The sequence below is a fragment of the Brachionichthys hirsutus genome, chromosome 4 (assembly GCF_040956055.1).
Source record: "Brachionichthys hirsutus isolate HB-005 chromosome 4, CSIRO-AGI_Bhir_v1, whole genome shotgun sequence".
Classification (NCBI taxonomy): Eukaryota; Metazoa; Chordata; class Actinopteri; order Lophiiformes; family Brachionichthyidae; genus Brachionichthys; species Brachionichthys hirsutus.
This window is the reverse complement of record NC_090900.1, coordinates 4826565-4851751: the sequence shown is the minus strand read 5'-3', so window position 1 is coordinate 4851751 and position 25187 is coordinate 4826565. Positions and strand designations below refer to the sequence as shown.

Here is a 25187-nt window from a genome sequence, read left to right as displayed (position 1 = left end):
AACGCAGACGGCAGGGGGCGACAACGCGCCCGCTCGGCTTCTCCAGCGGGCCAATAGAGGAAGAGTAAACTTGGGCGCAGCAGTTCGTGTTAGCCCGAGCCGAAGCTGCTAGCAGGCTTCGCTGATAAGCGGCGCCTTCGTGCCTAATATTACCGCAAGTTTCTGTTTGAGAAGCCGAGGGGCAGGTGCTGTAACCCGAGGCTCCCCGACGACCGCTTCGCCAAGATGAGCTTTCTGTTGTAAGTAGAGCTAGCAGTCGGCGAGCTAGCGGTTAACGCTAGCTACGCTTCTCTGAAGTTGCGTTAAAGGGAAGTAGTTAAAAACAATCCGACTGCATCTGTTCACCGCTAGAACCAACGCTAGGCGTGTTGCGCGGCTCTGACGTGGCGTTGGTTGATCTGTTTATAGATTTTTAGCACTGACCAAATAAAACCGGAACACCGTGATTACTTTTCCGATTTGTTTAGCTCCATGATTCGACATCGGCTATCCGATTAATCTTCCAGAGTCGCTTCCGGTGACTCAGAGGAGAGGACTAGTTAACATTAGTCATCCACCCACACCTCTTACGAGCTCGTTCTGACAAACCGGTCTGCTGCTCGCCCTCATCCTGGCACGTTTTCACTGTCATTTGCTTTACGCGGCACCGAATCTAAAACGACCTAAATGAAGTTTAGATCACGAGTATAACTGAATTGGGTTTCTACATGTTTACCTGAAGCTTTATCCTGATGGCACAAACCAGAGAGAACGGGTCCATCTCGGGCGAATGCAAAGAGGGAACCTCCAGTGTTCCCCCCACATGCCATCGAGCACCACGGTTCTCTGCTCGAGCTCCGCGGTTCTCTGCTCGAGCTCCACGGTTCTCTGCTCGAGCTCCGCGGTTCTCTGCTCGAGCTCCGCGGTTCTCTGCTCGATCACCAGGGTTCTCTGTTCGAGCTCCGCGGTTCTCTGCTCGAGCTCCGCGGTCCTCTGCTCGAGCTCCACGGTTCTCTGCTCGATCACCAGGGTTCTCTGCTCGATCACCAGGGTTCTTTGCTCGAGCACCGCGGTTCTCTGCTCGAGCACCACGGTTCTCTGCTCGAGCTCCGCGGTTCTCTGCTCGATCACCAGGGTTCTCTGCTCGATCACCAGGGTTCTCTGTTCGAGCTCCGCGGTTCTCTGCTCGAGCTCCGCGGTTCTCTGCTTGATCACCAGGGTTCTCTGCTCGAGCTCCGCGGTTCTCTGCTCGATCACCACGGTTCTCTGCTCGAGCACCGCGGTTCTCTGCTCGATCACCAGGGTTCTCTGCTCGAGCACCACGGTTCTCTGCTCGATCACCGCGGTTCTCTGCTCGATCACCGCGGTTCTCTGCTCGAGCACCGCGGTTCTCTGCTCGAGCACCACGGTTCTCTGCTCGAGCTCCGCGGTTCTCTGCTTGATCACCACGGTTCTCTGCTCGATCACCGCGGTTCTCTGCTCGAGCACCACGGTTCTCTGCTCGAGCTCCGCGGTTCTCTGCTCGAGCTCCACGGTTCTCTGCTCGAGCTCCGCGGTTCTCTGCTCGAGCTCCGCGGTTCTCTGCTCGATCACCAGGGTTCTCTGTTCGAGCTCCGCGGTTCTCTGCTCGAGCTCCGCGGTCCTCTGCTCGAGCTCCACGGTTCTCTGCTCGATCACCAGGGTTCTCTGCTCGATCACCAGGGTTCTTTGCTCGAGCACCGCGGTTCTCTGCTCGAGCACCACGGTTCTCTGCTCGAGCTCCGCGGTTCTCTGCTCGATCACCAGGGTTCTCTGCTCGATCACCAGGGTTCTCTGTTCGAGCTCCGCGGTTCTCTGCTCGAGCTCCGCGGTTCTCTGCTTGATCACCAGGGTTCTCTGCTCGAGCTCCGCGGTTCTCTGCTCGATCACCACGGTTCTCTGCTCGAGCACCGCGGTTCTCTGCTCGATCACCAGGGTTCTCTGCTCGAGCACCACGGTTCTCTGCTCGATCACCGCGGTTCTCTGCTCGATCACCGCGGTTCTCTGCTCGAGCACCGCGGTTCTCTGCTCGAGCACCACGGTTCTCTGCTCGAGCTCCGCGGTTCTCTGCTTGATCACCACGGTTCTCTGCTCGATCACCGCGGTTCTCTGCTCGAGCACCACGGTTCTCTGCTTGATCACCAGGGTTCTCTGCTCGAGCTCCGCGGTTCTCTGCTCGATCACCACGGTTCTCTGCTCGAGCTCCGCGGTTCTCTGCTTGATCACCACGGTTCTCTGCTCGATCACCGCGGTTCTCTGCTCGAGCACCGCGGTTCTCTGCTCGAGCACCACGGTTCTCTGCTCGAGCTCCGCGGTTCTCTGCTTGATCACCACGGTTCTCTGCTCGATCACCACGGTTCTCTGCTCGAGCTCCACGGTTCTCTGCTCGATCACCAGGGTTCTCTGCTCGAGCTCCGCGGTTCTCTGCTCGTAGATCCACAGCTGCTCAGCTCCGTGTCCGTTCCTTTCAGCAGCAGTCGCTCATCGAAGACTTTCAAGCCAAAGAGGAACATCCCGGAGGGTTCCCACCAGTACGAGCTGCTGAAACACGCCGAGGCGACCCTGGGCAGCGGGAACTTGAGGCAGGCTGTCATGCTGCCGGAGGGAGAGGATCTCAATGAGTGGATTGCTGTCAACAGTAAGTGGATGGATCCCCACATAGTAGAAACTCTCACAGGAACATTTAGGTTACGTTATTTCCAAACAGGTACATGCAGCCAGAATGCTTGTTTGGTGACACGTTATAGTTTTTATGTTTATGACTCTACAATATATCCTAAGACTGCATAAAAATGATGTGTAAATAGAAAAGACATTTTCTATATACACAGAAACTAATTAACTGTTTCTTTCAGCGGTGGATTTCTTCAATCAGATCAACATGCTGTACGGCACCATCACCGAGTTCTGTACCGAGACCAGCTGCTCCGTGATGTCTGCAGGGCCGAGGTAACCGCTATCAGGGTTGTGTCTGTGCGTGCAGCTGCTTGGTCGAGTGCTGCGGCGCGGTTTACCTTCTTCTGCGCTGCGGAGAGCACAGACGAGCACTTTGAGGAGCTCCTGCTGGACAGTGGGCTGGGATGAAGACGAGGGAATGTGTTATATTGTCATAATTCTTTTCTTGTTTTTCTTTTTTAGTTACAAAGTTAAACAAATCCAAAATCATATGTTGTTTTCAAATATAAAGTTGAGTTGTGTTTCAAATAAACTTTCCTTCAATGTACTGAATAACTCCCAATTGATCTAGTCATACCTAATTTCTGATTGCAGATAAGTATAAAAGAAAAAGAGCAGTATCGGTATGCGAATCTGACTGGACTGAAATGTGCAACAACTGAAATTAAATTGGTTGAAACCAAATTTAAGACAGAATCTATAATAAACCAAGATTTCCTCTGTAATGTAGTTTAGCATTCATTTTGATCAGATTAGGAAATGGCGTGTCATGTCTAGAAAAGAACCCAGCGCTAAATTAAAATTGTGACTATTTGAGACTGTTAACAACGTTGAAATTCGTCATCTGAAAGTCGCATGAGAAACAGGAATGAGCGCCACGCAGAAGCTGCTTATTTTAGAATCGAGACGCGCCGCTTCCTCTCTCCTCTCTCCTGCCAAGACTGTGTTCACTTCGTAATCAGGAGGAAGAGACCGGAGTTCACTTCCTGTCGTCAAATCCAGTGCAGATACTTCCGCGTGTCCCCCGTAATGCTCTATTTTTGGAAGAAATAAACCCCCTGTCTACTGTTAATTGATCTTTTCAGGCCTCAAATAGAGGCTCCTTTGTTAGTCTGTAGTAAGTAATCCAGTTTAAAACGGTGTCGCTTCATTGAGTCCTTTGTCCAGGTACGAGTATCACTGGGCTGACGGCACCAATATTAAGAAGCCGATTAAATGCTCTGCGCCAAAGTACATCGACTACCTGATGACCTGGGTGCAGGACCAGCTGGACGACGAGACGCTGTTTCCATCCAAGATTGGTGAGTTTTGATTGAGTATTTATTTTCAGCAGTTTGAGAGACAAACTTTCAGTTACAGTTTTGTGAAAAGATTTTCTGCTTCATTTATCTGCTGGTATAATGCAGCTCGGGGAGAGAAAGTGTAACGCCAGATGTGCTAAACTTCATTCTGCACAGGATCCCGTTTAACGTTGACCGATCTCTTTCTTTTGACTTTTCCTTTGCACTATGGAAATCAGCTTTTCTCTCTCTCTCTCTTTTTGCTTCATTCTTATGAAGCTTTGTATTTTATCGGAGTAGCTGTATAGGCGTGTGTGTGTGTGTGTGTGTGTGTGCGCGTGTGCGTGTGTGTTTTCCTGAGTATGAGTGCAAAGTCTATGTTGGGCTCATTACAAAACGACGGGCAGATTATTTGGCGGCTGACTTGCAGAGAAATTATAAGATATTTGGATTGATGTATGTGCATGTTCTCCTTTTAAAGCCAGAGAGACAAAGATCTTCACTTGACTTCTCTCCAGCTGATAGTCTCACATGCTGACGGGCAGATTGAGGCAAGAAACTCACCGAGCGGGCAAAAGGAGTAAAGATGACTGCAGTTTAATCAGCCGTAAACCTCAGGCAGATTGAGGGCAAAATATGGCACAGGATGCAGAATGATATAAAAGGACTACTATTTGTTTAACATGTTTTTAATCAGACGAAGGTGAAGTACATCGAATGAATACGAGTGACTTCCTCTGTGACCTGGGCTGGATGTGCTAGTGGAAACCTTTCTCGTCACCTTGACCTCCTTTTGTCCGACAGGAGTTCCCTTTCCAAAGAACTTCATGTCCGTGGCTAAAACCATCCTGAAGCGTCTGTTCAGGGTTTATGCTCACATCTACCACCAACATTTTGACTCTGTGATGCAGCTGCAGGAGGAGGCCCACCTCAACACTTCCTTCAAACACTTCATTTTCTTCGTTCAGGTTGGTGGATTCTGCTAAAGGCCCATTCTGACGTGTTTTGCGGAATCCACGTGTGAATGCTGGAAAATGGATCCCCAAGTCATTTTCCAAATATGCTGATGAACTAGAAACGTTTATGAAGCGTCGTCTAATTCATTTAGTGATAATTAACAATTCTAGCAAATGTAACTAGATGTCCTGACTGGGATTTGGAAGTACAGGATCTCTCCTGGTCTGTGCGCTGTGGGCGACGCTCTGATGCCTAATCCGGTTCAGATACCAATCTTTATGCAAGCGTGAACCTGAAAAGCATCAAAGACTTAAGCATGAAATGCTAATAAGGTTGTTCCTTGAACTCGATTAGGTTAGGTCTCAAAGGGGCCTCGGGGGGGGGGGGGGGGGGGTTCAATGGCAGGAGGGCTTGATTGTGGTGACGGATGGTTTTATGGAAAGCAAGCTGTTACTTGTAAGTTAATAACATTGAGTAATAAACAATCCATTGGGCCTTTGAGTACGTCATTACTGCTGTAAATATTTTCGTTCAGCGCTATAATATCAGTCAGTCCGGTTCAGCAGCAAAAACCTATACAAATAGAAAAGCACTCAGAGAGCGCAGACCTCCGCCAAGCAGCTCGTTCCCCTCTGGTTTGGATTCACAAAATGTAATATTTTTTTCCTGACCTCATTCTGGATCAGATCCAGAAGACATTATGCATGATGGTGCATATCGGAACCCTTTATGACTGTGAGTGAGTTGAATTTATATTTTACAAGATAGGATTTTTCTTAAAGGCCTCCATTTATAAGTAAATGGGGAAAATCCGGATCGGGACAGAATCCGCATCAGGTCCAGATGAGATTTGGTGGTGAGATAGAGTTCCCCACCCTACATGACCGTGCCAAGTTCCATAAACATTGCTGAATAATCAACTGAGATATCGAGGAACAAATTTTGAAGCTCTATTGACTGCAATGTTTTGTTCCTGCAGGAGTTCAACCTTATCGACAGGCGAGAACTCGCTCCCCTGCAGGACTTGATTGAGAAGCTTGGGTCCAAGGACAGATAGACGCCACTCCACGCCTCCCTCTGAGAAGGGGTTTCTTTTTCTCCTGTGTCCTCCTGTCACTTCTGCTACCTCTCTGACTTCTGGTCTCGACTGTTGGAATCTGTGCATTCTCCTTTTCATTTCATGTTTGTTCTGAACTTTTCCCTTTACTCTGTGGTCTTTAATGCTGTCTTTGAGCCGTCTATCCATTTTGCCACTCTTCTTCATATAAAAAAAAATTGTGTAGTGTAATAAGAATATTTTTTCACAGGATGTGGGTTTTTACAACCAATTGAATTTTATATTGGACCAAGTATATTTAGAAATTAAAGTGGAAACCAGTTTTTCTCCGTTCGGAAATGTCATTTAATGTTTTGATTGTCTAAACTCTTTTTTTTTTTTAGCTATTGATAAGTGTATTTTTGATAACTTTTAGCTACTGTAATTATATGACTGACCAAATATCTCACTCTGAACCTTTTTTAAAAGTCATTTGTGTGTAGTGCAGAGCAACAGGAGGACAAGAACGGCAGTTTCAGTTCCTGGTTGAACTTCACACCTGTGACAATCCTTGTGGATCATGTATATTCAGTGTGAGTGAAGGCACAAAAAAATGCACAAGTGTAGCTTTCTGCTCGCTAACGTGCTTCTTATCCACAGCGTTGCTTGTGAAGACTTGCAAAGATAGATCCTTACAGACGCCTTTGTTTTTGACCCACAGAAAACACCATCGGCTGCATTATACCTCGTTCATTTTGGTATATCAGTATTTTTGTTTTTTTGGCCTAATTAAAATGTGTGATATGGTCCTTGCATACTCATAGTCTGCTTAATGATTATTAATCGATACGTGACTCTTTCAACCAATCATGGAGAAGCATCAGTGTCAAAAGCAGATATAATCTGATAAAAGTTTTTGTTATTTTCTGTGGTGTAGAATAAATGTGTAGCCCTGCATATTTGGTCTATCAGTGCAGATGCTTAAAAAATATATATACAGGTATATACAAATTCTATTTCCACCAGCTGGAAAATAGACTTTGCTCACATTTTTGTTTGAAGTTTTGCATTTCACATTAATTTGTAAAGTCAGAAGTTGACTTTTCAAATGAGTAAGGGCTTTTAAATGAATTTAAAGTGTTGTGCATTTAGACTAGTGGGTCATAATTGTTAATTTAGTCGTGTATTTGAGGGGAGTTTTAGGGATGTGTTCAAACATTTGCTGTAAATAAGATCAGTGTCTAAGCTGAACGAAATTGTGCCTTACAAAAAGTAAAATGTCAGCAACGACAGTATTCAACCCAATAAACCCTGTAAGGAAAATCCTGTGTTGATTTTTATTTCATATATATATATATAAATTATGTGGGTAGACTAAAAACTGCAGAAAAATATTAATTCTTGCATTCCTGCAGTTTCTGTTTGCAAAGGCTTTTGTTTGTTTCTTTCCCCTATATATATGAGTTTAATTGTATTAAATGTTAAATGAGTGAAAGTGGGTGCAGATGAATGCTGGTATTTTTTTGACAATATTAAATCAAGAAATAAACTTAACTTGAGTAATACAACCTTACAAAGTGTCCTGATAGTCAAATTCATCCTGTAACTTATTTATCAGCAATGATTTAAAAAACACATAATTCAGTGATAATGGTTTTTAAATCATGATTAATCATCAGTAATGTTTGTAGTTTTATGAGAGCTACTTTATTTTTATTTTTATTGGTCTATTCGTCATCATGGCAGAAAAATGTTGGAAGAAAGTAAAAAAATGGACCCAGAATCGATATCCTGATGTGACTCAAAATGTATTCATCTTTGCCTCGACTCAGAATTCACCACTACACATATCTTACTCAGAATATATGACGCGTTTTTGAGATATCCCGTGGACAAATGTAAGATTACCAATAAACCTACATTTCTTGATCTGCGCCATAATAAACATTTCGTCCTTTCGCAACAACTATGAAAGTCAGATTATCCTAAGCCTGCGCAGAAGCAGAGCTTGTTCGTAAATGGTGTTCGATATTTGCCATACTTGCATAATTAACTTCCAACCCTGGCATTCCGTCACATCAGTGTCATTTATCCAAACTGTTCAGTGAAGTATTTGCTAAAATGGAGAATTAGAGATCGATTACAAGCACCAAATATGGCTACACAACGGTATTGAAAATCAACACCAGTGATTTCAACATTTTAACGACGATATCAGAGTAATTTATCAGAAGATAATATATTTGTTCGAAATGACAGCAGCGCAGTGAATTCACTATTTTATCGGCGTGCGGAGTCAGCTGTTCATTCATCCAATCAGCGTGGAGTCCGAGGTGCTCTCGATGTAAATTATTCCCTGATATTTGACTTACAGTGATAAAAAAAAAAATGCCGTCTTTGATATCTGTGCCCTTTATTATTGAACGTGTGCCTTTAGACTTCATGTACTATTATACAATTCTAAGGTGTGGTTTCGTTTCGTTGTTCCAATGTTACACGAGATCCTTTGGGATACACATATACTACGTAGACACCCTGACAGGCGAAACTCGGGAAAAAGTAACTCTCCGTGTAGCGCAAGGAGGAAATACTTGGATTTCTGTACAGCCTATCCGTCATCAACGCTAGCTAATTGTCGTACATGTTTCTATTCGATTATATACTCTTCAACGGGTAATTAAGTGACGAACGATAACTCCGGAACGGCTTTCCTCATCTTGCTCCGACAACGTGGCAGGAAGCTTAACCTGACGGTCCTGTAGCCTCCTGGATCATTTGCAAATAGCATTTAAAGTTAGTTAGCATATTGAGGCTACGTGGGTGTTGCTACCAGCGTATCTCGTGCTAAGCTACGTAGCTAGTAAAGGGCACCGCATCGAACGGAGTCGGACTTTTTTCTTTTATTCGAGCTTGTTCATAATGCTTGTTGAATTTCACGGGGCTTTAACCTGTTAATCCGGGCCTCCGTTTTCAGCTAACGTCGGTTACTTTCTCGGAAACATCGGGTGAGCTAACGGGAATAAATGTCAACCAGCTTTAATAGCGACAGTCGTACTTTATTGTTGCGCTTCATGTGGACTCCTTATTAAGGCTGCGTTAAAAATATATATAATTTAATTATGTCAGTAAAAATAACGTAACGTGAATGCCACGTTTAAGTAATGGATCATAAATTCTACAAACGAGGCTAATTTAGCATTTAAAATGACTACGCTAGGCTAGGTTTGAGCGGTTCATTTTATTTAATTTAATTTATATTTGTTTTTAAATCACTGATAACTTGTTAAATGCTTTATTCACAGGCTTTAGCTAAAAACCATGGCTGATGATAATACACAGTTCTGTGGCAATTGGTAGGTACGAATCAGAAGTATGTGATGTGTTGGGTGAATTTGATACGCTGTTCAAAACGGGTTTCTCTATTTTTGTGTACTAAATTAGCAAACACGACATCCCAGAGGCTAACTTTACGACCCATGAGAGCCACTGTCGGAGAAACATCGCGCTCTGTGACGTCTGCCAGGAGCCGGTGCCCCGCTCAGATCTCCAGGAGCATAAACGGCAGGAGCATACGCAGGTGAAACCGAGAGTTGCTCTCAAAAGGGTGTGCGTAATGCCGCTTTAGGGAGGTGAATCTGTCCCAAACCAAAGTATTCAGTGCCCCTCCCAGAAAGGTGATGGGAGGCAGGAAGACAGGGACAGGGGGGGGGGGGGCATTTGGGTATGATGCTGACATTTTTGACTTCCTTTTTCTCCAGTCGCATTCGGGCTTTTGTGCTTATTGAACAAGCCGTTTTGCGTTCATGTAACTGACCTGTGTTGCTAATATCGGATACCGATGCTTCTGGTAGGTCTGCTTAGCTGTGGGCCTTGCGTTCGGTAAACGATCCCATCGGAGGATCCGCATTCTGGTCTCATCGGCGCCGCCAGATCTTCACCCGAAGAAGGAAACGACTAACAACAAGTGACGTTAACGTGACATTTCCACCTTCGTTTCAGATTACGTGCAAGTGCGGTTTGAAGATTGAAAAAAATCATATTGGTGTTCATCAGGTATGTCTGAAGAATATTTCCCTTCCCTGTTTATTTTTATTGTAAATTCGAGGTGCAATTTTCAAATTCTGCCCCCCCCCCCCCCCTCTGTCTTCTCTCAGAGCATTGAATGTTCTCAGCGGCTGGTTCCATGCCAGTACTGTGAGCTGGAGATTGTTTCCAGTCAGTCCAAAGAGCATGAAGATTATTGTGGCACACGCACCGAGCCCTGCTTGCAGTGCAAGTGCAACGTAATGTTGAGGGAAAAAGCTGTCCATCCAGTCCTGTGCGGCAGCCTCACGCCACCCCAAGAGAGGAACAACAGCCGCATAAGTCATAGTCCAGTAGATTCGCAGTCTCCAGGGCCGTGGTTCGAAGCTCACTCCATTAGAAACCTCCTACAAGCCCAGGAAAGGGGCCCAAAGAATAATAACATCAGTGCAGCAGAACAACAGGCCTTTCCTCGTCCATTTGATATCAGGGATTTCAGCTCTACAAGAGGGAGTCAAAGGTCAGACGACTGGAAGAATACTGCTCTGAGAAACACGACCTACAGTCACTGTGAGTGTATCGCTGATCCACGATGGCGCTCGCCAGGCACCAAAGACGTACTAATGTCGCTTTAAAGGACTAAAGCAATCTGTGGAATTTGTTTTTATATTCATTATGTCTGGCTGGAACACCTTCTGTGCATCGCCAAGTGTAAAAGGTTCATTTTACGCACGAACAATGTGTAAAGCGGATTGGCCATGCATCAGTTATGTCCATTTTGCTGTTTCTTTGTGCTTTTCAGGTGCATTTTCTATGTTTTTGTTTTCTTTTTGCTCAGTGCTGCTCCAACCAATCGATGGAATAGTACCATCGATCATGTCACAATTATCCCTTCTTAATATCTTGAAGGTAGAGGACATGCAGTAGATGCTCCTAGAGAAAACCTTTTAGACTCGATTCAGGCCGAGGCGTTCCTTAACAAAGAAACACACTTATACCGCCGTTTGCATCGTGACTTGCGTTAACGAACATTTTCACCAGAATGACTTTGAGTTTAGGGTTTGTCTAAATAAAAATAAAAAGCTGTGTTCTGTTCTGTGTTGTGTTTTTTTCCTTGTAGTGCTGGAACAGAACGATTTCCTGACCAGCAGCAGTAACAGCAGCAGCAGCAGCAGCGCTTTGTGGCCGCACAGTGAACTGCAGCTGGATGAGGATTCGTCAGGCCTGGACTACATGGTGGCTCTCAGCCTGCAGAGCGATGGCGACTCTGTGGCTGCAGGTGGAGACGGGAACTTGTGGAGCGGCATTTGGGACCACAAGATCGGGAAAACGTCAAACACTTCTGTAAACACTCCCCTCTCCCCTCCCAACAACAACTACCTAAACGTCTCTTCAAGCGTGAGAGCAGCCCAGGACTATGGCCAAACGGGTAAAGTAGCAGTAATCCGAATACTTCATCTTCCTCTGTCATCATCATCAGTGTGGTGATTTATATATCGATTGTTTTTTATAGATACCTTGTTACCTTGTGAATTTTGTGAAGAGCTGTTTCCAGAAGAGGATCTTATTTTGCATCAGGTTAGAGATGTGATTTTTTTTTTTTTGTATTGATTGTGATGATTTCTGTCAGCCAACTAAACAAGTGAGTGGAAGCATGGTTTGATTTACCGTGTAGAAAATATTTCTACAAAGTCTGTACCTCTTAAAACCTAATTCTAAACCCCCTTTAAGTTTGTCACCATTCTTTTTGACAACTTGCTGTGACCTCCTTATTTTCCCTCGCTGATTGTGAAAATACATATTTGTGCAAATTGAATCGTTTTAAAATACTCCTATGCCATAATGGAAAGCATTAAACGTAGCCTCTTTTCATGTTAAAACAAGTCTTTGAACATGTGACCTTCAACTCCATCCTGAAGGAATCTTGTCAGCAGATTCCGACAGACATTCCTGATCTTATATATTTTTTTATGTTTCAGACCGGCTGCAGTCCTGCTTCCGCATTTGCATCTTTCAGTAAGCAGCCGCCGTCTCCACCCAGAGTGGACAGGATGGGCCGGAATGCTTCCGGACTGATGCACAGCCTCCCCGACACGCTCGCTTCAAACATCCCCACTTTCCCTCGGTCCATCTCCCCGGCCTCCTACAGTCCTCCGGCCAGCCCACTGGAGGGCGATGTGGTCATCCCTTGTGAGTTCTGTGGCGTTGCTCTTGAGGAAGCCGTCGTCTTTCACCATCAGGTTTGTCGCTGATCAACCATTTAAATCAGCCTTTTGTGTAGCACGGGCCCAAATGCATGTCCCGTCCCTGTTAGAAATGATGAAACAGTTTCTTTTGTGTGTGTGTGTGTGTGTGTGTGTGTTGCACAGGACAAATGTGACATGCGTCCTCAGACTGCACATCCCCTAAACAATCTAACCAAAGCCTCTGTCAAAAAGCCATTAAGCTCTCCTATGGATGCCTTTGGCCTCACGTCTCCAGAGTTTCCAAGGACAATAAAACACCAAGGTAGTGTGTCAAAAGCCAATCATTTAATTTAAATCCAAAAGATGCGATAAAATGAAATCAATAATATAGAATCTCAGGACAATCTGGAAGTATTTCACTTCCGACATGCCATTTATTTATTTTTAACATTTATTGTTATGAGAGAAACATTGAGCTGGTATTTTCCTGTGTTTCCTTTAAGACGACTTTCTCGAGGACTTTGGCTGTGACGGAGACGCGGCACCGAGACAGAACCTGAGAGAATGGCACAGAGGCTACATCGGACTCCCAAGTCAAAGGAAGAAGTCCAACTGCGATGTTTCTATGAAAGACAGACCTCAGCATGGAAGGGAAGCAGAAGGGGCTCAGCCGCCTTTCGGTGTCGCGGACAAACCTGGCTCAGCCTACCTAAAGGGGTAGGAGCGCTGATCAAGTCATTCTGATCAAGTCATTTGCCGCTTTTCAAGCATTTCTAATTTCTTGGTTGAATGGCACTCTGTGGTTCTTATATTATATAATTTTCATGTGTTTACCCACCAGATCACATTTACCAGAAAATAAAGAAGGGCGAGGGAACATAAGGAACCCAATGACAAAGGTTTCACCGCTTGTCTCTTTTTGTTTACTGTGCATGTGCCTTGCAGACGGAGTTTTGTTGAGAGATTTCCTACAAAATGAGTGTCTCTTCTGCTTCGATTCTGAATTTGTCCTTTATGGCCACGCAGCATGTTTTGTAAAAAAAAAAAAAAAAAAAAAAAGGATTTACAATTGCAATTCTTCTGTAAACAGTTACCCAAGAAGAAGAACGAGGAGCAGCAGGAGGAGTGAAAGCAGGAGCGTCGGGAGAGAGATGAAACGCAACCTACAAAATCTTATAATCAGTTTTTTTTCTCTCATTCCTTTGCACACTGATGAAAATGAAACACGCTTATATTTTAAGTGCCTGTGCGAGTATTGGTATTTCATTTTATATCTGGAGTACACCTGCTATTCAAATCTAAAGTAATTTGGTTTATTCATGCATATTCCGGTTTGTTTTTTATCCAACATTTAGCCTTAACTGAAACTATAAAAATACCTTTTTATTTATGCTGTATTTGATTAAATTGTCTAAGCTGCATGGCCAATTAACAGCATTAATAACATTAAGGACACTTTGTGTGCATTCGTCTATCTTAATCTTTACCTGGTTACTTTTTCCTTTTCACTCGTTTGTTCCATCAGGATCCGCAGTGCTCCTGTTTCCGCATCCGTTTATCACATAAAGCACTTTGGTAGAATATTTTAGTTTAAAAAGGGCTTGAGGAACTAATTTGATAATTTTATGCATCATTCATCAAACATAAAAATGATTTGCTTAATTTGTCCTTTTATACTGTTGAGCATTTGTCTTTAATACACTTAAAGTAATATTTCGATTCTTTTTAAATCTTCAACACAGATGTGTATCTACGGTTATGAGATGGTTTCTGAAGCTGTCCTGTCCAGTCGATCTTTTAAGTGCGGTAGTGTGAACGATAATAGTCGTGTTCTGTTCCTCATAGTAGAGTTCAAGTTTTGTAAAATGTATTTTGTGTCTAACCTAGGGCCCACTTTAGAGAGAGATAAATGTACCTAATGTAAATGTCGAATTAAATACACATAAATGTTTGATCAATAAAGGAAACATCAGTCTTAGAATATGTTGTGTTTGGGATTTGAGTTTGATTTGGGTACAGAGGCAGATAGTTAATCGATTTTTCTTGGCATTGATCAAATTAAGACAAATCTGGTGTGGATAATTAATAAATACAACTTTGTGTGTTTGGAAGTATACATTTGAAGGGGCGAGGATGTATAGACGGGTCACAGTACAGAGGGGTGGAGAGATTTGGCTCCATTTTATTCAAATGGTTCCTGCGTAAAGTTACATATTTAAATAATTTGTCGATATATTCTAATCTGGTGCTGAACACATGGTTCCACGTGCGTGGGGTTCTAAGATCACGAGGTTCCTCTTCCCACGGGTCCGGCGCGCGCTTGGGATAAACACCGGAAGCAGCCCCGGAGACAAAGGGGCGGGGCCACACCTTTGAGTGGGGGAATCCTCTTTTTCAAAACGCTTCTCTAAGGTCCCGGATGTAAAACAGCGTGAAGCTGCTTACTTGCGTTCACTGCAGCTCAAGGGACGAGAAAGGCAACCGAAACATGCTCAGAGGCGCAAACTGACCGAGAACTTCGCTGGAGACTGAGACAGACATTTACATAAAATAAAAAAATAAAATAAATCGACCAGCAACAGGTCGCAGCCGTGCAGGTGGAAGACAACACGTTTACCGGAGAACCACATCCTTGCAGACCGCGTCGGCTCACCTGAGCGTAAGATGTCTTTGGAGCGCTACTCCACGCTGGATGAGTCCTCCCTGCGAGCCCTGGTGAGTACGCGCTACTGATTTATTAACGTTCTGCTGCTTGTTTTAATATTTTTGTGTATAATTTAATGTGTATCATCATTATAGAACTTAAGCAGTTAGTCCTCTGTTAAGATATGATCTATTTTATCTCTCTCATATAAAAATAGCATCTATTTTGACAACTGATTTGTTTTTTCTGAATGAAACATGTTACGATTGGGCAAAACGCGATCCCACGTGGTTGAAAGGATTTTAATGGGCGATTAAGCTGATACTTCAAAGAATAAACAATCGATTATTTGAGAAAGTGAAAGGATAATATATAATTGCTCACAGATATTAAGTGTGTCTAATTTGTGAGAAAATATATGCGACAAATATGTTGCGATCACGTCTGTTTAATTCTATGGTAATGAGTTATTGCCTTGTTTTCAAATCATGGAAGCTTTTCAAAAATATGGTTTGAAACTCATCAATTCTTTCATCAGTCAGTCAAACAGGAATGTCTTCGGTCATTTATCATCTCAAATATGAGGATTTGCTCTTAAAAATAAACGTTTTGGACACTTTTCATGTCAAACAATAACCGCATTTAAAGAAATAAAACATGAATGGTCATCTGTCAAGAGTTTAACTGACTATTGATTTGAATATGTCCAGACAGGTTTTGTTTTTTTGACAAACGACTGTAATACTTCTTTCACTCTGTAGGTGATTCACTTATAGATTACATAATGTCCTCTTTGCTCCAGCACACCGGGTGCGGGACCGTCTGGCTCACAGGGACGTTAGTCATGACTTCATAACCTCCTGAGGGTGAAACGTCAGTGTGTCTGACATACATTGTGACACAGACGCGTTTTACGAGGATGCGTGAGTCAACGTACTCGTTCAGACGTTTGCAACCGGGTTTGTGTGAATCACCGTCACACATCGGTGTGTGTGTGTGTGTGTGTGTGGGTGTGTCTGTGTGTGTGTGTGTGTGTGTGTGAGAAACATCTGGGTGATGCCGTCTTTACTCTGATCTGCCTTTAGCTTGACTTCTCGTTCACTGTTTTCTCAACATTTAGCATTTCAAGTTGAGTCGATGTCAGAGGAAATTTTGGGGGGGGGGCTGACGAGGTTGTTTGCTTTGGAACAAGTGGGGTATACATTTGATGCATTGTTGCCCTACCTGAGGCTTTAAACTGAAGCAAGGCGGCCAGCCCATCTGTCCAAAGTCTGGAACTCTCTGGTTAAGAAAGCTTGTCTCGTAAATCTCTTCCAAAACCTTTATCACGAGTGACGTTATAATGTGGGAGAACAGGAGGATGTGGATAAATAATACTTTTCTGTCTGGGTTTCTGGCTTATTGGCTCCCTTTGATCAAGAGATTTATGAGTTTCTTTGTAGAGAACCAAAGCAGGAAGGAGAACGATGAACTGAATGTAAAGCAGGGGAGGACTGAGAAGGTCGCTATCCAGGTTTGGCAGTGGAAAGATGAAGCAAGTGCTATTTTTATTTTTTTGCTGGATGTCTTGATTTTTCTAAAAATTACATCATCGTTTTTATACGGGATCGGGCAGAGATGCAGGTTTGCAGGTGACTTCTAGTCGCAGCTCGTTGCGGTTTTATTTCCATGATGCGTTTCCAACGGTTTAATTGCCCAGACGTCATTGTTGTGCCGATCTTCCCATGTGGCCTGTGTTCTGGGAAGGCTGGCTGTAAAACCCGCTGCAGCCGCAGACGTGAGAATCCATGGGGGCCGATGGTCACATGACGCAGACGCCAGCTCGCCACTGATTTTGGGAGGCCTGTTCTTCTTGTCGAACCTCAGCCGCCGCCGCCGCCGGCCTGCTTCTCTCCGCTGACGTGGCCAAGGTCGTCGAGATCCCACATTTTCACTGATTACGTTTGCGGTCACGCGAATGTCAGAGTTGTCCCACAATGAACTTGGTTTGGAGGGGACACTGATTAAAGTCGTCCATTCGGGGTTGGGCTGGGATTATTAATCCACAGATTTGAATTTGAGTTTTTCTCCGTTCACGTTTTAATGAAAATGAAAACACTGCAGTGTTTATATTCAGTGACAGTTGAGAATTGTTTTTAGATGAAGAACATTTTGATATTAATTGAGCTGCTAATAAAACCATGTAGAGGAACTTTTTTTTTAAACGACTAAAGTCCAGGCTGAGTTGGTGCTTCCTGACCTAAACGGCCAGAAGGTCATATGGAATTCTCTATAACACCCCTAATCCCATCTCTACACCTCTATCCAGCGCCCAGACTGCCTTTTGATATTACTCAATTAATCCTCTCCGTGGAAACCAGGAAAAGCATTTTCCTCTCTTTCTCTCTCTCTCTCTCTCTCTCTTTCTCTCTCGGCCAAAACTATTTAAATCCACAAAAACAAAAAAAGCGGGTGTCTTTCGGGGAGGGGGGGGGTTTGTTTTCCTTCATCTGAATGTTTTTTTAAGTTGACGCCAGTTATAGAAATTTCCTTTCCACACAAATCCCTCCTGCCACTATTACTTTAAAAATAGATTTAATCTTTTTTTTCTACTCATTTATCTGGGGGGGGGGTCAGACCTGCAGGTCATGTCGGGTCTCCTTGTGTCGGTTGTCGTGGCGCTTGTGCACCTGCCTACTTGGTTAAGAGCAAGGTTTGACTTGAGCCACGCCGTGAGCTCCCTTGTAATCAGCGCCGAATCCCCCTCCCTGCTGCACGGCATCATGGGAGGTTTGCAGGAAAGTGGCCTTTTTTATAAAGCTAACAAATGAGGCAGACGTCGGCGTATGCATGAGATCCGATACGTGTCTATAAAGTTTGTGGTTCCTAATGCAACGGTGAGCCTTGTTTTATTTGACGTGACTTTCTGTTTTGTTCCTGTGGTGCCTGCTGGACTGAGCTCACAGGCTGCAGGTCTCACACGATGGTGTATTTGTGACTCTGTCCACTCTCTGACCCACCGTCCTTTTCCCCTGTTGAGCAACAAGCGTTCACACATGTTTGAAAATAGGCTACTTTCGCTCTGTGGTCTGATATACGAGGCCGTTGGGCCTTGGCTTTATGGTTCTCTGGGCCCTTTGTGCATCGACAAAGGCTCAACGGTTACAGTTGGAGGGAAAGATGGGCTTGTTTTTAGGCTTTGGGTACTGTTCCAGGTCCCCCCCCCCCTGAGGATAGGATTTTAAAATGTCAGCCTCGTCGTGGGGAACAAATAAATCCAGTGTATTATCCTGCATTAAACAACATTCTAGTAATAGATATGTGCAGCAAGTCTTTTTTTTTCAGCATCTGTGCATGTATTAAATGTCATTTTGATCATAAAACTAGATTTATGCTTGTATTGCGCAGCTAAAAAGAAAAGACCCCCCCCCACCCCCTCAAGAAGTCTTATGGAAATAAGTTGAGTTTAATAAAAAAGTTCATTTTTGTATAAAGCAGAACCGTGTGGCTATCTGGGTCAGATCTGTGCCAAACAGTTCATGGATATTTCCCGGACCGTGCCGCATCCCTGTAGGACATTTTTACCGGCCTTTTCTTTTCTTTTAGTATTTATAGCTCCTTCTTTTTTTTATTTTTCTCAGACAATCATTTAACTGGGCAAATCATTTGCAGGCACACTGATATAACCCAACTGACTGTTTCAGCCATAAAGTAAACTTTCTTCAGAGTCTCGCATCGCAGGAGCAAGACTTGGCAAGACTTGACCTGATCTACATCTGCAATCATAAAAAAGAAAAACATTTTTCTCCCTTCAAAGGGCGACGCGTTGCTGCATGCAAGCACTCCCTGCTACACGCAGCCGCTCGCATAAAGACGAGAGCGAGCGATTTATGCTCCGGAGCGTTGATAACACCTGCTTCTGTGCTCGTGCTTGTCGGGCAGAAGTGCGTCTGACCTCACTGGATGTTAACGGGGTGTTTTCTGTAAGCGTTTCTCTCCCAGGAAGAGGCTGTGAACTACAAACACGGCGTTCCGTGTGCAGCACCGTAGCCTGTCATCACAGCTCTGCCCGGATATTTCCTATATGATTACGTCTCAAAGATGTCGGCCGGGCGGTAATAAAGAAATGTCTGTTGAACAGATCCTAATTATTGAGGGCATTTTATCCTCCAACCTGACACTTAAAGCTCAGAGCTGTCGGCCTCCAGTGTTAAAGTCATCCCACCAGAACGACGGAGTGGCTGCCTCTCCGTCTCGGTCTGAGGAGCAGAGAGAGATAACGAGACTTTCTGGTGTGTGCGCCCCCCCCCCCGTCATAAATAAATGAACCTTCCTTCTTTGGCTCTGTACGGATGAGAAAAGAAACGGTGAACTTTGAGTCGCGCATGTGAACTCAGCTGAAGTCTATTTTTGGTCTGTGACCTTTTTCAAGTTTGTTCCTCTGTAATGAGAATTCAGAGCAAGCGGCAAACATTTACTCGGCATGTAAAGTTAGTGTTCGGGAGGTTTGTCTGAATGTGACAGGAAGTGACACGGGATGCCAGGGAAGGTGACCTATGGTGCATTTCTATGATCTTGGCCATCCTGCTGTCGATGGGCAGAAACCAGTGGCAGGATTCACCAGACATAAAGAACCGGCTTGTGATAACTTGAGTGGTCAGAAGCTTCCACAGAACAGCTGATTGAGGTAATGAGTTAATGATAAAAAAGGGAAGCGGCAACAGAATCAGAGTGGAAGCTAATGAGTTACAGCTTCACAAAGCGAGGCGACGCCGGCTGCTGCTCTCGAGACGTGACCTCAATCGCAGGATTTGTGTCTACCGTCGACTGGACCGATCCTTCCAGGCATCAGGTGGGAGACGGACTCGGCTCTGAGCTGCTGCTTTTAATCTGTGTGCTAAGTGATCCAGCAGGGATGGCTTCTGTGACTGATCTAAATCCGTCTGGATCAGCGTCCTGCCAAACGGAGAAGGTCGGGATAAGGGATTGAAGGTTTGTCCTCCATCTCCTTCCAGGTGTCTCTGGAGAGCAAATGCCACCTTGAGCTTGAATGTTTCAGACAGTCAGAGGGAGACAAACGCTACTCCGGCCCGTATAGATTATTTTCCAGATGTTTTGGACTCTGTAGAATCCCTCAACGGATGTGGCTACTGGTACGGCAGTTTTAATTTAAAAGGAACGGTGTGTCGATGTCTACTTGAGTCTGTGCTGACTCCCTCAGGAAGGATCCGTTTCCTCCTGAGATCCACCATTAGTCACCCAGCGGATGTTGATGTTTGGCTGTCCAGCCCGACGTTGATAAAGTTGTGGCCCTTTGAAAGATCTGCCGTGTGATCTGTTACGCTTCATCTCTCGCCCTCCTCATGATCCATTTACTCAGGAGTTCATAATCTGAATCAGGGGTGGGACTTGTGTTTCGCTTCGAACAAACTGTGTGTGCTTTATTAACTTCCCTCCGTCTCCTGCTTCTTTCCCCTCTTTCGTCCGGCTTCTTTTTGACCGGTGGTCTTCCATTTGTGGCGAGATTCCTCACGCTGCTGTAACCTGAGTCTCATCACAGGATGAGGCAAGCCGCGTAATCTTTTCTCCCAAAGGCTCCTTCCTGCTGAAATCTCTCCCGCCATATCAGTTCTTCTGCATGTGGACCATCCAGGGAAGACACCAACAGATTATACTAACCGTCTATGGGCCGCTCCCTTCCTCCGTGTTGGTTTCCTATGATTGGGAACAATAGCTTTGTGTTCAGGGGATACAGGAGAAGAATAAGTAGAAAATGAAGACTTGGGGAAAGTGAGATTCCAGAGCTTTTTGCCCCTGTGGCAGCAAAATGAAACCCTTTCGCTGAGGCGCAGCTTCAAAATGTAGGGCAGAGTAATCTCCACCAGTCTGGAACTGCTCTAGATCCCCGTCTGTGACCTGACCTGACACCTGAAGAGGAACACAAGGAAGGGGGGGGGGGGGGGCAGTGGGTGGAGCCAGACTGCCGCCCTGGGTCAAGCCCAGGAGGAATATGCTCTTCTGTGGTCGGTTCTCGGTTGGCGCATGAGAGAGGCGACGACGCAGCAGGATCGGAAATGACCGAAGCCCGGCGAGTAGCGTGACGGCCCTCTCTCGCCATGCGTCCGTTAATCAATCCGCTGCACTAATCTGGGTCTCGAGTTGGTAACACGTGAGTCCAGGTCTGTCTTCAGAGCATCGTCACATTCCTATAGAGCATTCCTGATGCCTGTACCCCCCCCCCCCCCCCCCCCATGCATTCCTCCATGCATTTGTTCTTTATGCTTGCTCCCTCAAGTGTAAAGGGGGATACGGTTTTCCTGCGTCTGCTCTGGGCCCTGCTGTCCATTTATTAATAAAGGTTGAGCCTATCCATGCTCGCAAAGATCACGTTGCCAAGCGTGCAGCAGTCGTTGCTTTTTTCCTCTGTCTCGCATGCTTCTCGGATTCCCCCTCTCTGCTTTCACACCGGATGGCGAAAGGCTCGGCGATATTTAACCTGGAATCTGTTTGAGTTCTTAACGTTTCCGCTTCGCCGCGACTGAAACTCCTTTCGAGGAAGCGGGACTCCCCGCGCCTCGCAGCGCTTTCTTGTGTTGTAATTCATATTCCAGTTTTATTTCATTGGGTGTGGCGTGTCCTCGGTTTTTCAGGCCTGCTGCATGAAACGGATTGAACCTGATTCAGGGTGGATCCTCTGATCCTCGGCCCGAGGCAAATACGATAAAGAGCTTCTCGGGTGACGCACGTATCTCCGAGCTCGCTTTCTTTTCTTCTGTGTTTGTGTGTATTTCAACATCTACAGCAGTCCAGTGTTCTCGGTGGCAGCTGGTAAACCACTTCAGCTGTCCCACCAGGAGTGCCCCCCCCTCCCCTTCCTGTTTTTCCTTACAAGGGCAAACTCAAATTTGGCCCAATAAAAGTGAGTTTGAAACAATGATCTGATTGCCCTCCAGGCTGCTGTCTAACCTCAGCCTATCCTGGAAACTAAGTCATAAACACACGATATCCCGTAACTTTCACTTGCACCCATGTTTGTGGACTCGCACAGGCACACACACACACACACACACACACGCACACAAATTTGTTGGAGGAAGCGCAGATACTGCTTTGTGTTAGTGTTAAATTCACATAGTCATAGTTCATACTGTGTTAAGTACAAAATCACATGCACGTCCCCTCAGAGTGCAAAGGTCAGGACTCTGCCTCATGGGTCATTTTTGCTCCAGTTGGATCCGTAAACTGGAGAGGTACGCAAATGTAGCAATTCATCAAATTTTATAATCCAGATTATCCAAATTATGCCTCTCCAGAAATGTCATTAGAATCAACCTACGAAAAAAACCAGAGCCAGCAAAAACGTGTTCTAATGAAGACGAGAGAACAGACGGGGAAATCGGACAAATCTGAATTTGTACAATATTTGCACCCTATTTATACAGAAATGTAAACTCCTTCTACTTCCACAGGCTTAATTTAATCCTGTTTCAGGGCTTTGCACAAAGGAAGTCATTACGGCCTTTAGCAGACCCGCTAAATCGTAGCTAGTGTATTTAACCCCCTGAAGGACCTTGACTTTGTGCCATATCTGCCCGCTCCCAAGGCCGTATCCATGTGCTACGCAGTAAATCAAACGACCTCACAAGCACAAGAGTCCTGTTTAAAGCCGTTTGTCGTGCGAAGCCGATGCATTCAGAGGGTGTTTCCCTCCTCGGGACTTTGTCACCAGCTGCTCGGGATTAAAGCTAAACCATGAAAGCTTTCTAAATTGATTGGGATTGATTGACCCGCTCCGGTCTGTTGCCTTCGGGTAGGTTTGAGGTTTTGATCCTGGATCACACTGCCGTTTGGCAGGAAGTGACTCAAAGCAACCATCGGTGATCTACAAGTCTTGGCAGGAACCATTTATTTCTCCTCGCCAATGATTCCTGTCTAATGAGGTAATAATTAGACGTGTTTCCTACATGGATTATCTTGTGTCTCATCATCATTCATCGACACGAGCTCCATCTTGCTCCTTGCAGCTACCTGGCTGACTCCGGGGAGTCTGCTGAGGTCGACGGGTGCAGCGGCTCGGAAGCGGTGATGAGTGAGCGTTTACCTGCAGCAGCAGATCAGACTATTAGGACTGTTAGCCCGCCGTCATTAAAGGTTGCTGACAGCGCTGTGACTTGCGGATGGCTGCGTGGTTTACAGTAAACTATTGATGTGTGATCTCTGACTCACGCGACCGCTGGCAGCAGCCGCTGCATGGACGACCTGTCTGTCTGCGTGTTTGTGGTCCCACTGCGTTGTCGCTCTGCGCCACAGCTTGACCGTTTGCTCAGAAAGAGTTTCGTTGCTCGGTTTGAAAAATGCACGCGAGGATGGCCGGTCGTGTCGGGTGTTGCCACTGGGCCAGTGGACTCGTTATTTTTGCCTCCCCTCCCACAAGCACAGTCAAACAGGACTTTTAATACAGGAGCGCTTGTGTTCCTACTTAAATGGTCATTCTGTTCTCTTTGGCAGGCGCCCAAGTTGAAGGTGTGCTTCGTGTGCCTGGATTGCGCCTGCTTGTAAACCTTTCCAAGCACGGAGGCTATTGGTGCGAACCAATTTCTTTTCCTCTTTCCAGAAACGTAAAGGAAAAGTCAGCTTCAGCGTCCGGCCTCGTGCCAGACGGGTTGGGCCTGTTGGTGTACACACACGCTGCATCCCGTTCAAAACGTGCGACGAGCTGAGCACTGATTGGTCCGTTTCAAACTCCTGCCGTTGGAGCAGGTGGAAGTGCTCACTTGCAAATGCAGGGATTGTTTGTCTCTCTTATCGGGACTTTGATTTCTCCCGTCGTGGCCGTATTTAGAAATCTGACCACGACTCGTATGGACACTTCTGAGTTTGGGGGTCATCTGTGGTGCTTTTTATTTTTTTTACACCAACAGTTGAATATTTCGCTTCATGTTTAAATTAATACATTATTAATATAGTAACAAAGGCCAGAAGCACTGCCTGCTTTTGAAACGCTAAACAGAAGTTGGTATTTTTTGAGTTAAGAGTTGAGGCGGTTCTGTTTAATATCAAAAGTCATAAACCCTGGAATAATGTATAATCGCATGATGACACAGATTCAGCACTAGACCCGACGGCGTGATGACGGGCGGCTCCCTCGACTCTCCAGGTCAGCCCGTCTGTGGGCGAGTGTGGGACAATGATAGAAAGGAGTTTTACTTCCTTCCTCGGCTGCTGCGTCTTATCTCTGCTGGGTCGGGCCTAAACTCGGCTCTTGACGGACATGCTGCGAGACCATCTTTTTCCTGGTGAGTCAGCAGGAATGTGAGGAATGACCTGTGCGAGGCCTGGCCCGGTCCCACCCTGCTCTCCTCTGCCCATTTTTAGGCATATCCAAGTCCAGCTTCTCCTTCCTTTCTCACTGTCAACCACTCTGCTGCTGCTTCTTTATTTCTCCTCTTGCCTAATCTCCTGTCTTCTTCTCCGAGCACTTTCTCCTCTTACTCTTTATTTTCAGTCAGCTCAGCACTCTAAAACCTCCTCAAATTATAGCATATAAAAGAGCTATTGCAGCTCAGGCTGCATATTTTGTGAGACCTCAAACCCGCTGGCCTTCATCTCTTCAGAGATCACCCTCTTCCTCCTCTGAGCTCAGCGGGGGAGGGCCGCATCAACCCGCTTTCATCCCATCGGGGCTGGTTTATCTTAACGACCTCATCCGGCGCTCAATAGCAGAAACCGGCCGGCGCACACGGGATCTTGTCTTGACTCACCCCTGCATGCGGCGACAGGTTCCCCCTGTCGACCAAAAGAGAGATCCGCCTATCACACAACATCCAAGGGGCTCCCTTTATCCCGCTGCGGACATCGCCGTCCCTGGCGTGAACGCATCCTTCTCACTGACTGCATGGTGTGTCTGCAGAAGTTCTTTCACGCACACCTTCATTATTCCTCTTTGACTTGAGGAAATAACTCCTTTATTTAGTCGTCTCTCAGAGGGTTAGGGTTGAAGTGATCCGTGCCTGAGCCGAAGACGCTCGGCTCTCAACACGAACGGATGCACCTGCTCTCTTGGAGCGGCAGCTGTCGCGGTGCTTGTTTCTCACCCTCTGCTCCTTGCTCAGGTGCTCCCGTCTGTTCACATCAGTGAAGCCGCATCACTTGTCATCACTGATCTATATAAGCCGAGCCTGTAGCGCTGAAAACCAGAGGTTGTTGAGTCCAATTCGGTCAGGATGGTAGCACACCTGGATTATACGGCGCTGCTAATGGGATTAGAGTAAGACTAAGATGCCACCGGGTTGTAATGAGGTTGTGATTTGACCTCACGAGACTGGTTTGAGATAAAAGCCCATAATAACAATGCAAACTTGTTAAGAAGCTACTTCTGCCTAAATGATTGAGAAGGGTAGACTAGAGGT

The 25187-nt window shown here is 45.6% G+C and overlaps 3 protein-coding genes across 4 annotated transcripts in view; all 3 read left to right on the top strand.

The window, feature by feature from the left end:
* The first annotated feature begins 70 nt into the window (after nucleotides 1-70).
* mob1a (MOB kinase activator 1A) lies at nucleotides 71-7320 on the top strand. Of its 2 annotated transcripts, none has more exons than XM_068738817.1 (6): nucleotides 71-239; nucleotides 2469-2635; nucleotides 2853-2946; nucleotides 3841-3974; nucleotides 4758-4921; nucleotides 5890-7320. In XM_068738817.1, the coding sequence occupies exons 1-6, from the start codon at nucleotides 226-228 to the stop codon at nucleotides 5965-5967; spliced, it is 651 nt and encodes a 216-aa protein (XP_068594918.1). In that variant the 5' UTR covers nucleotides 71-225; the 3' UTR covers nucleotides 5968-7320. The 2 variants fall into 2 exon arrangements, with proteins under 2 accessions (XP_068594918.1, XP_068594919.1); XM_068738818.1 differs by having other exon boundaries at nucleotides 2472-2635; nucleotides 5890-7319.
* Nucleotides 7321-8941: 1621 nt separating this feature from the next.
* trafd1 (TRAF-type zinc finger domain containing 1) lies at nucleotides 8942-14138 on the top strand. The gene is made up of 12 exons (XM_068738373.1): nucleotides 8942-8951; nucleotides 9249-9299; nucleotides 9388-9523; nucleotides 9946-9999; nucleotides 10101-10539; nucleotides 11090-11398; nucleotides 11483-11547; nucleotides 11949-12209; nucleotides 12339-12477; nucleotides 12659-12872; nucleotides 12997-13054; nucleotides 13246-14138. The coding sequence occupies exons 2-12, from the start codon at nucleotides 9265-9267 to the stop codon at nucleotides 13282-13284; spliced, it is 1749 nt and encodes a 582-aa protein (XP_068594474.1). The 5' UTR covers nucleotides 8942-8951; nucleotides 9249-9264; the 3' UTR covers nucleotides 13285-14138.
* Nucleotides 14139-14819: 681 nt separating this feature from the next.
* The window catches only part of smtnb (smoothelin b), a 36610-nt gene continuing 26242 nt past the window's right edge, over nucleotides 14820-25187 (top strand). Inside the window, exon 1 of the mRNA XM_068760799.1 lies at nucleotides 14820-14870. Within this exon, the coding sequence (XP_068616900.1) occupies nucleotides 14820-14870 (51 nt within the window). The remainder of the gene's footprint in view (nucleotides 14871-25187) is intronic.

Bases quoted from the DNA above. Each gene is read 5' to 3' on its own strand.
- trafd1 (XM_068738373.1), top strand. From the start codon at position 9,265: ATGGCTGATGATAATACACAGTTCTGTGGCAATTG. The intron at 9,300-9,387 runs GTAGGTACGAAT...GTACTAAATTAG, and splicing joins ACACAGTTCTGTGGCAATTG to CAAACACGACATCCCAGAGG. The intron at 10,540-11,089 runs GTGAGTGTATCG...TTTTCCTTGTAG, and splicing joins AAACACGACCTACAGTCACT to TGCTGGAACAGAACGATTTC.
- mob1a (XM_068738817.1), top strand. The intron at 2,636-2,852 runs GTAAGTGGATGG...TGTTTCTTTCAG, and splicing joins TGAGTGGATTGCTGTCAACA to CGGTGGATTTCTTCAATCAG. The intron at 4,922-5,889 runs GTTGGTGGATTC...TTGTTCCTGCAG, and splicing joins ACTTCATTTTCTTCGTTCAG to GAGTTCAACCTTATCGACAG.